The 9812-nt window shown below is 49.7% G+C and overlaps 1 protein-coding gene across 1 annotated transcript; it reads right to left on the bottom strand.

The window, feature by feature from the left end:
* Positions 1–563: 563 nt before the first annotated feature.
* LOC147598150 (uncharacterized) lies at positions 564–9760 on the bottom strand. The gene is made up of 9 exons (XM_086764481.1): positions 9513–9760; positions 8887–9423; positions 7810–7880; positions 7257–7365; positions 5409–5539; positions 5010–5117; positions 3898–4016; positions 3008–3164; positions 564–2204 (listed from the first exon to the last, which is right to left on the bottom strand). The coding sequence occupies exons 1-9, from the start codon at positions 9758–9760 to the stop codon at positions 2056–2058; spliced, it is 1629 nt and encodes a 542-aa protein (XP_086620607.1). The 3' UTR covers positions 564–2055.
* Between the last annotated feature and the right edge of the window lie 52 nt (positions 9761–9812).

Below are 9812 nucleotides of genomic sequence, written 5' to 3'. Positions count from 1 at the left end.
ATACACTGCAGCCACGGTACGAAGGGGAGTTTTTGTCATGTTATCTTTGGAAAAGGTGTTATTTTTATAGCTGTGGTTTCTCTTTGTTTTGGTTTTTTTTTGGTAACACAATAAAAGCACATGTGGGAATTACAACACCTGGCAACTGAAGCATTGCTGATATTGTACGGGAAGTGCCCTCCTGTGCCAACGTGAGCCCCAAAGTGTCCCTCAAAGGGACCGAAGCTGCCCTGCTTCCGCAAGCGACCACAAAGCCGCAGCAGGAGCGGGAGCAGCCGCCGCAGCACGAGTGCCGTTAACAGCCCTCTGCTCCTTACAGCCAGCCGGAGGGAGCAGAGCACTCTCCTCACGAGGGTTACTGCCCGGGGCAGCGTGCGGCAGCGGCGTGCTCCCCGTGTGCCAGCAGCCCTACCGCACCCCGACAGCTCCCAGGGCTGCCCCCCGTGCCCAGCGCTCCACTGAAGGAGGCGTGCACCCCGCAGCAGTCCCACCCGCGTGCAGCCAGCCCTGGAACCCGACCAGAACAAAGATCCCCACTCGCTATTAATAAACTGCTACAGTGATTACAGAAAGGCAATTTTCTACTTCTTTATAGGCAAAACTCTTCTTTTTCCAATAAATGACTAGAAAATAGAGAATGAAATCGATAGTAGTCTTTATCACTACGACATAGCTTTTCTGAGTTTGAAAAATTACACCGTTAAAAACAATTTCCACGAGAGAATTGTCTTGAGTTATCGATGTCACTGCCGTTTCTAGTTTTAGTCATACACAGCCCGTATGTAGGAGTTGGAAATTGATTGAACTAAAGCATCTTGCATGAAGTGTCATTTCTAAACTAACACTCAAGGCAAGAACGTTGTTTGAATACAATAAGAAAGGCTTTTGAAAGATCTTGAAAACCGGCGTATGAGAAACAGACAAGGACCGTCAGATCTCTCCGTCTGCCCTAAGCTCCACAGGAGGACAGAAAGGTACAAAACTGGTTTACAGCAGGCTTGCCTGGCGCTGAAGGCACTATCTTCTTCTGCGGTGTATATTCCAAATCCACTGGACTGTAAAAAAACCCCAAACTTTAAAATAAGCAATCAGATGCCCCTCCTGCACTGATTATCGGTTCAGTTTTGCTACTAAAGCGTGAACACACGACAGTTGTGTTTAAGGAAAGCAGCAGCTCCAGTCAGCCTTGCCGCTGCGGCGAGCGCTGCAGACGACGCTCGGCCCCGGTGCCGAACGACCCGCCCAGCAGCTGCGTGTCCCGCTGACAGATGTCGTACAGGGCCCCTGCGCAAATTCACAGGCTGCACTCTGAAAAACCCCTGTGATAACGCAGTGCTTGTTCTGAAATGCCCAAGTGCACTGCTGCTCTACAGAACAGCCCTAATCTACAGCTTCACTACGAAGCCTCTCATCTCTCCAACGCCAGGACGGTCGGAGATCTCCCTCCCGATTTTTTCATTTCTTTTCCTCACTCCTCAAGAAAACAACATCATACCTTCTTTTCAAAACGATGCAGAAAACCCAGTAAAAACAACAAACAAAACAATAAATAGAAGGCTGAAAGGCAAGTTCAGCACGGAACTCACGTTCCTGCACATACTGAAGGAAAATGAGCACGGACCAGACGGATGCTCCCGTATTTTTTTTTGCGCATTACGCCATGTCGCCTGTGAAGCTGCCAGGAAAGCCACCCACTTGCATCGTTCCCATCATGGCTGGTGGTGGTCTACACCACCTTACCACGGCCCGAGGAGCATCGGTCTTCTCCCAGGAAAACAGAGCTCCATGCCAGCGGAGCACTCCAGGAGGAAAAGCTGCCTGGATGAAACTGCCCAGAACTTCTCAAGGGCTCTGGCTGACGTGCCGAGAAACATCCACAGCCTCAGTGTCGAGCACTTCTGGTTCAAAAGCACCTCTGCTTCTGAGCATTCCTGGTGGAAACGTCAAAACCGCAAGTCTCATTTTATGCTTACAGTGGAGACATCATGAGGTGGGAAGTCCACGCTGTAGCACAACTCACAAGTTACCCTTCACCTCAGAGAACAGCAGTGCCTATCACATGATCTCAGTCTTGATTTCCGACGAATCTATTGCTTCGTTGCGCAGGTCAACAGCGGATCCGTTTCTCCAGGACTGTTCAGCAGCTGCAGCAACCTGAATGGTCCAGAGGAACTGCTCTTTGGTTACCACGGGGGGTTCCTTGCCTGCAGGGACAGGAAGGAAGCACTGGGTGAAATTTGTATTTGTATTTGCTCTGCCTTCCGGCACATCGCTGCCCACAACGGCATCGCTTTTCAGCTCCCAGAGCTGGAGCCTCAGATTTTAAAAAGAAAGTTTCAGCCCCCTCTCCTTCCTGCCCTGTGACTAAAACCCTGTGTTTTTGTCAATGCAGCCAGCAGAATGGAAATATTTTCATTCCTTCTGGGAAGCCAGGACTCTGGATGAGGGTCTCCTTGCTGCTATAAATGGCTGCTTTCTCCACAAATTACAACAGGGTCCAACATAATTTTCCCTCCCAATTTCCATTTCTTCTCAGAACGCAGTTTTAGACCAACGCTCCATCCCTCACCCATCTCACAAACTTAAAAGTGAGAAAAGCAGTGCACTCCCCAGTGAAGCAGAGTAATTAATTTTCATTTACTGAAACAAGGTTCGTTGTCTGTGCTTTCATCAAACTATCAGCTCCTTCGGAGGCTGACCACTCCACGCAAGTGTTTTATCGAGCTGCACGCGCTGTTGTGCTCAACGCGCGTCCTCTGAGAACCCCAGCGCTTGTCAGGGCGGCAGCACAGCCCTCAGAACCCTGTCTTTATTTACAGGGAGGTCGCTCATCGCCTGCACAACACTGGCTTAAACTTAACCACGACGAATCTCATTCCTTGTTTTCACATCTACTCATTTATTTTGGGGATTTCAGACACAAACACCAAACTGCAATTGCTGTTGGAAGCTTTCACTGAAAGCAAATCCGAAGCAACGCTAGCCATTAACGCGAGCTTTGTCCTACCTTTCAGGGTTCTCAGAAAGTGTCGGAAGAGCTCCCTGTGTGCATCTCTGTAGCGATCAGCTTGGGTCTGTGAACATACGGATACCGAAGTGCCGTGCTCCGTAATCCCCAGAGGATTTTGATTATCTACCCGTAATGCTCCTTGAGAACCGTGAACCTGCAGGGAGGCAGCAAACAGGAAAGGGAATAAAGTTTTTAAGCTAATGTGCTTTTGGTCTTAAACTCTTGGCTAGTCTATAGAAGCCCCGGCTTGTAGAAGCAGGTGAAACAGTAGCTCCAAAAATGAGGAGTTACAACCGACACACCCCCTTGGATGGACCAGCCACGACACAAAATACCAGGTACGTGCTGTAACACGTGTAACAGTGGCTTCCGCTTATGTGACACCTCCACTCTTTTTTTCCACCCCAGCAAAGGCCTTGTTTTAAGTACAGATATTACTCCCCAAATCCAGCCCACACATCTGTTATAGTTCATGACTTTGGGAATCGACAATTTGCCTCCAAGTTTACACTTTTCTTCCCCTTTAACGTCCTTAACTTTTGGCTTGCTATACAACTGAAAACACCCTGGAAAGACAACAAACGAACTGCGCGACCACATTTCAGCCTCGGGAGGGCAGGCATCAACTCCTGCTCTAGTAGGACAGCATGCAGCTTACAATGCCAACAGAACACGTGTTAACAGAGGCAAAATTTGGGGAACAAAATAGGAAGTGGACTGTAGATTAAATAAACACAAGCTGCCGAGGTAGAGAGGCGGTTTGTGAGAAGTGCCTGCCGGCGTACGCACGGGGCACCACACATCCTGCCCCACGGGGACACGCGCAGGGTAAAACCTGCGCTAGCCTGTGGCATCGCGACAGACTTGACTTAACGGGAAGAACGCACCTCTAGTCTCTGATCACAGCTCTTAGTGCAGTGCTGACTGACGTCCAGAGTAACAATTGCTCCGCTAGGAAATTTCATGCTGACCGCTACAGTGTCTGCGTCCTCCAAGCAGGCCATATCTGAGTGACGAAAAAGGCACTCGCTCACACCAGGAACAGCAAACCCGCGGGTACTACGACTACAAAGCGCTCGTTTTCCTTCGAGAGGCGACATGGGCTCTACAATCCCTTCAAAGGGGAAGCAATGGCGACAGCAAAGCGCCTTCTGCAGCGTACGCCGCCGGTTTACCTTTATCGGCATTTTGAGGGAGAACAACGAGCTCTGCAGAAACACACAGCCCCGGGCCTGAACTCCACCTTCCCAGCCCGTGGCTCTCCCTAGAGAAGGCTTCCGCTCCTCCTTCCAAACACATGTGCCTCTGCAGCTTATTACAACCAAGACCAGGCAACTTCCAGCACGCGGCTAGAACGAGGCAGATGGTACAAAACCCTCCCTGGGGCATTTTGTTTGTTGCATTTCAATGCTTTACCGTAGATTATAACATTGCTTGTTACACCTTCTAACAACAGCCAGCCAAGGTTGGCGGCAGCTGCAATTACCTTTATTAAAACTTTGCATTTCCATTTAAAAACTCTGGCAGCTTCCAGTTTTACGGTTAGCTTAAATTAGTCTGGTAACCCAGAGCGTGCCCGTCAGCTTGACACAATCCAGAATAAATTCATATTTTAACTGCGCTGAGATCAACGGGAAAGCGCCAGAGAAATCAGAGAAAGCAAAGGACTGGAAGAGGCTGCGCTGACATCCCTGTAAGTGTAAAGCTTTGCTGATTATTTTCTGCACTCTGCTTTTCCATTGGCAAACTCGATATCCCTCAACTGCCATACAGAGTGACGCCTCTACAGCAACCGCTTCACATCAGCGGTTCATTGACAAAATTCAGAAATCATTGCTAAATACCCCTTCTACAACAACTTCTTGAGAAGTTTGCCCTCTACTTCAGAGTTTTTTCAACATTTCTGTCACGGCTACTGTGCTCTTGTACACTCCTTCTTCCCAATTTTAGTACTGAAGTCCAGAGGTACACAATAAGCTACCAAAATATTTATTCTTACCTGCACAGAACGCATGCCCCAGTGAAAATATTGTATCTGGTGCACTCTCTCCCAACAACAAACTGATAATATCTATATCGTGCACGGCAGCATTATAAAAAATTCCACCTGGAAGAAGCAAAACTGGGCATTAAAGTCCCCACATTTAAAACTCACAATGTACATTTCTGAACTGCACTGAGACCAACACAGAAAGTCCCCTACACCGAAGAAACTAATACTGAAAGCAAAGAGAAAAATGCAACAACAAAAAAAAAGATTGGTAACGAAAATGTTCCTCAAAATAAATCCCATGCATGTTAAAGCTACACAAACACAGGAGACGTTCCAGCAGAATGCGGGGGAAGACACATTTCCAGTCCTTTGAAAAGAACTTTTCAGAAGAAAGCTGCTCAGTACCTGCCGTTCTCAGGAAGCTCGGAGAAGCTGCTGGGTATATGCTGCTAGTCGCCGATATCCGGTGGATCCTCCCCAGCGCCTGGCTGTCGCGGACTTTCTTGTACAAGAACTGCAGCGCTGGGTCAAAGCGCCTTCAAAGAGAAAAGCAACAGCGTTTGGAAGATCAATATTAATTCTGCTTCTTACAAACAAGCCTCGTATCTGCAGTTGTGAAGATCTAAACTAACAACTTCAATGAAGAAATTGAACTAGGGGACTCAAAGCACTTGAAGGTGCGGTGAATTACCTACAGTTCCTCTCAGAGTCCCACCCACAGCTCCTGCTGTAGCTGAGGTTCCGACTTGTGCCTGGGATCAGACCTGTACAACACTCAAGTGGAACAGGCAAAAGTTAGGGCAGGTATTTTGCGTAATTACGTATTAGTGTATATGAAACACACATGTATTTGTCAAAATAAGTTTTGTTTGCAATGACATTAACTGCTTTCAGCAGAGGAGCAGGAAACAATCAGGTGTGTTTACTAACAGCCCACAGCCACTCAGCGTATGGCGTTAAATGCCGAGCGCGAGTTCAAAGCGGCATTCTTGGCTTTTAGCAGAGGTCCCGAGTTCCCGCAAGTTTAACAGAGTGGAAGTGAATTAAAATTAATCTACTTCCCTTCTGCTTCAATTATTTAATCTTGAAGGGTCCAGATGTAAGGTCACAAGTGGAACTATCACTTTATAAAGATTAATAATCTGTTCCCATCGGATATGCCACTAATTCTAACATCAAGCGGAATTCTCACGGCCGCACGGTTTGCAGTCCTGAAGGTTAATAATCCTCAAGCAGCATCCCTTCTAACAGCATGAGAAAGAAGTCAGAGGTAAAACACAGCTCTGTGCAGACCCCAGTGTCTGGAAATTCAATTTGAGTGGAAAGTTAAGGAGCGGATGGGTCAACATCTGCCTGAAGACACTGCTCTGAAAGGAACTTCAAAAGGTTGCTTGTTCTTTTGTTGCAGAGTCACTCTAAGCTGTCACTTGTATTTGCTAACACGTGTACTTACATGTCGCAGGAGTAACACCAATTAAGTACAGAACATAACCAGCAAATCAGTGAAGAAAGGAAGAGTTCTCAATATGACAAAAACACAATCAAAGAGCAGCCCTTTTCTGTGCTATTTTAAAGAAGATAGCTAATTCACTGCCTTCTTTCAATGCTATTTCTACTTTACTGCAACAAAGCTGTCAAACTGGGGAAAAAAAGGAGAGAGATCCTCAGACCCAGAAAAAGCACAATACATGTGGGCAGAAGTTTCGTACGAAAGTCTAACACATGAGAAAAGCTTAACGTCACAGGCCATCACCAGGCTGAACAGCGCTGCACACTAAAAGCTTTCCAACAGAGCAGTGAAAAGCAGATCCCAGTAGCTGCGCGCTCAATAAAATCACAGATCTGCCTGACCTGGTGGTTGCACGTGCACGAAAAACCACGAGCAAAAAACGTCCCAATCCCACACACCAAGACACTGCCTCAAAGCACGGCACAGTGCCGTCACAATATTTCCTCCTCTGAAGCCCCGACCCAGCTGTAGCGTTCGCAAAACCTCGAAAGGACTGCAGAGATGTGGACCTCAACTGCCTTTGGCCATTCTAAAATAAACGGAGCTTTCATTTCACTAGATTTTACCTCCATTAAGCATGAAGAATTAATCCAACCCAATTAACTCCCAGATGAACAATGCTAACAAGCAGCAGTGAAAGGAAGTTATTTGAGGACAAGTTCAGGAAAGTCTGAGGAATCAATGCTACTTTCAGACATGTGCTTCTTATAAAGATTAAACCAGAAGAAAAACACTGGTCTTACTTGTAGAATCCACACACCAACGGTCTTCCACATCTATCAGCTTCATCAAAACAAGCTTCTGCCGTCTGCCTGTCAAAACTGGGCAGCCTCTCGCAGAACACACCTTTTCCTGAGCAAAAGGGCAGAGGACGCGGGACTGAAGGCAATGCGGTTTGCACAAAGTGATTTTATCTTGCAATAACATACACATATCGTGACAGTCTAGACAGCACATTTGATGAAACTGTGCTCCTAACTCCCTTCTGGCCTCCAGCTGAGGTGTTACGAGCTGGTTACGGACCCCAAGAAGCGTGACCGTTTCAACAGATGGCTTCCCTGTGAGTCCCGGGGGTACTTTAGGACAACACTTCCCGTGGCCGTACTGAGATGAGCACAGTACAAACGCCATTGGTGTTAAGCCGTCAGTGGACCTGTTTCTCTTTAATTATACAATTAAATAGTCTGCACAAGTCGAGGGACGCTGCTGAAAGGAGAAACCATTCACATGTACGAGGCCTGCCTCAATGCGTGCTACTGACCGCAGAGAAAAGCTGACTTCCAGCCGTTCCCTTACCCGCTCGTAAAGCCTCTGTTACAATCTCAGGGGCTTCTTCAGGTGGTGAACAAATAATGGCTCCGGAGACTCTGCAGAAGGGAAAAGAAAGATCTTCAGTGAAGACAAGGTTTTGACTAGAACGAACAACGCTCAAAAGCGCCTTTCAGTTACATTTATTTTCACAACAGGCACCTTCAGGTTTGAATTAAAAAAAGACATAAAACCCCATTGCTCTGGAAGAACCAGTTACGTTACAAAAGGAACTCAGTAGCTGCTTGCAAGGGTGAGATACAGGATGACATGTATAGGTTCAAGTTACAAGCGGCACAATGGAACTGCTTTGCTTTTCCTGCATCTTAAAGGAAAAAGTGTTTTAAAAGTGTGCTTTGAAAACGAGTTAAATCCTGCTAGTTAACACATTCGGTAAAATCAAAATGTTTCTGTGGAAGAGCTGCTGAACAAGCGATCGGCACATCTTAGCTCACCACCATTCCTTAACTTCCAGTATCAGCTCCACCTTTCTTAAAAGCTCGGCCTTTCACTTCTGCAATGGTATTTAAAATACCAGTTTGAGAAGGAACTGTAACCGTACCACTCGATGTTACTCGTTCAGTTCAACTGCAAAGCCAGACGCCACAATCTTTCCCATTTACAGCAATCCTTGCTTCCCTCAGCCTCAAAAGGGCCACTGAAGTCAGCCAGCTGCTCCGAGGCAGAAACACTGCCAGGCAGCAGGAAAGCGTGTCGTTCATTGCTCTGTGGGAACGGAGGAAAAGAAGTTCTTACGTTTCTTAACTAAACTGCCTGCAACTAAACTCCTCTGACTTTACACCGTTTTTGGGCACACGAGTCAAGCTAAGCTTCTCAGGGGCTTCCGAAGCATCTCTGGGTAGATGATACACTACGTAAGGCTCAGCCTGTAACAGCCCCTCGGCTTCACTTTGTTCCCATACGCGGGGCCAGACAAGCAAGGTCTGGGTCTGCTACAGCGCAGCGGCATTTTCCAGAGAGGGGAAGCAAGCCTCGCGCGGAGACACTCGCCCCAGGCCTCACGGTGGGGAAGAAGCACGCATGGGAGACAGTGGTGGACAGTACCGCTGATCACTGAGCGCGACATCGGCGTCCTGCTGCCGCAGCACCCTGGTGCCGGCCAGGAACTCGGCGCCGAAGGCACGCTCCACCTCCTCCAGCTGATCCTCCACAACGTAGAGCAAGCAGCAGCTGTTTTCCTCCACCAGGCTTTGAAACAAGGCCTTGTTAACGAGCCCTACGCCGAAGAGGGCGAGGCCAACGCTGCTGCCATGCGGCAAGGCGGGCGCCGGGCCATCGCGGGCCGCGGGTGCAGCCCCTCTTTGGCCGGCCTGCGTCGAAGGGGCGGGTGTGATCCTGGTATGGAAGGCGGCAAGCGCGGAGGGGCAGCTGGTGGAAGTGGAGGGCGTCGAGTCTTCCCTGGGGACAGCCGCGCTTGCGGCGACGGCGTGGAGGGGAACCAGCGGCTTGTGGTAGGAGGGTGGAGAGGGCACCATGCCGTAGCCAGCGCTGGTGCCAGCGAGGACGAAGGACGGCGGGGAGAGCAGGGAGGGCGCGTCGAGCTGCAGCGGCAGGCCGGGGCCGACGTCTGGACCTGCAGAGCTGGGCGAGACAGAGAGGGGGGGTCTGCGGTGAGCCTCGGCGGCCCCAGCCCGCCCGGAGACGGGGCGGGGAGCGGGCGGGGAACTCACAGCAGCAGCGGGGCGCGCAGGCCGTGCTGGCGGAGCAGGCGGCGGTTGCGGTAGTGGCGGCCGGAGGAGAGATGCTCGAGGATGCGGTCGCGCCGCACCCGCATGGGCAGCTGGCAGGAGGTGCAGTACAGCGTCTCCACCACCACCGCCGCCTCCCCGCCCGCTCCCCGCTGCAGGAGGTGCCGCTTCACCGCCAGCTCCGAGAACTCGGCCGCGTAATCGTGCAGCGTCTTCTTCTTCCGCCCCATGGCGCCGGCCCGGCCCGGCCCGGCCCGGAAGCGGAAGGCCCGGCCCCGCCGC

The sequence above is a fragment of the Chlamydotis macqueenii genome, chromosome 21, assembly GCF_036417535.1.
Source record: "Chlamydotis macqueenii isolate bChlMac1 chromosome 21, bChlMac1.mat, whole genome shotgun sequence".
Lineage (NCBI taxonomy): Eukaryota > Metazoa > Chordata > Aves > Otidiformes > Otididae > Chlamydotis > Chlamydotis macqueenii.
The sequence above is the reverse complement of the archived record's forward strand: the minus strand, read 5'-3'. Positions and strand labels throughout refer to the sequence as shown.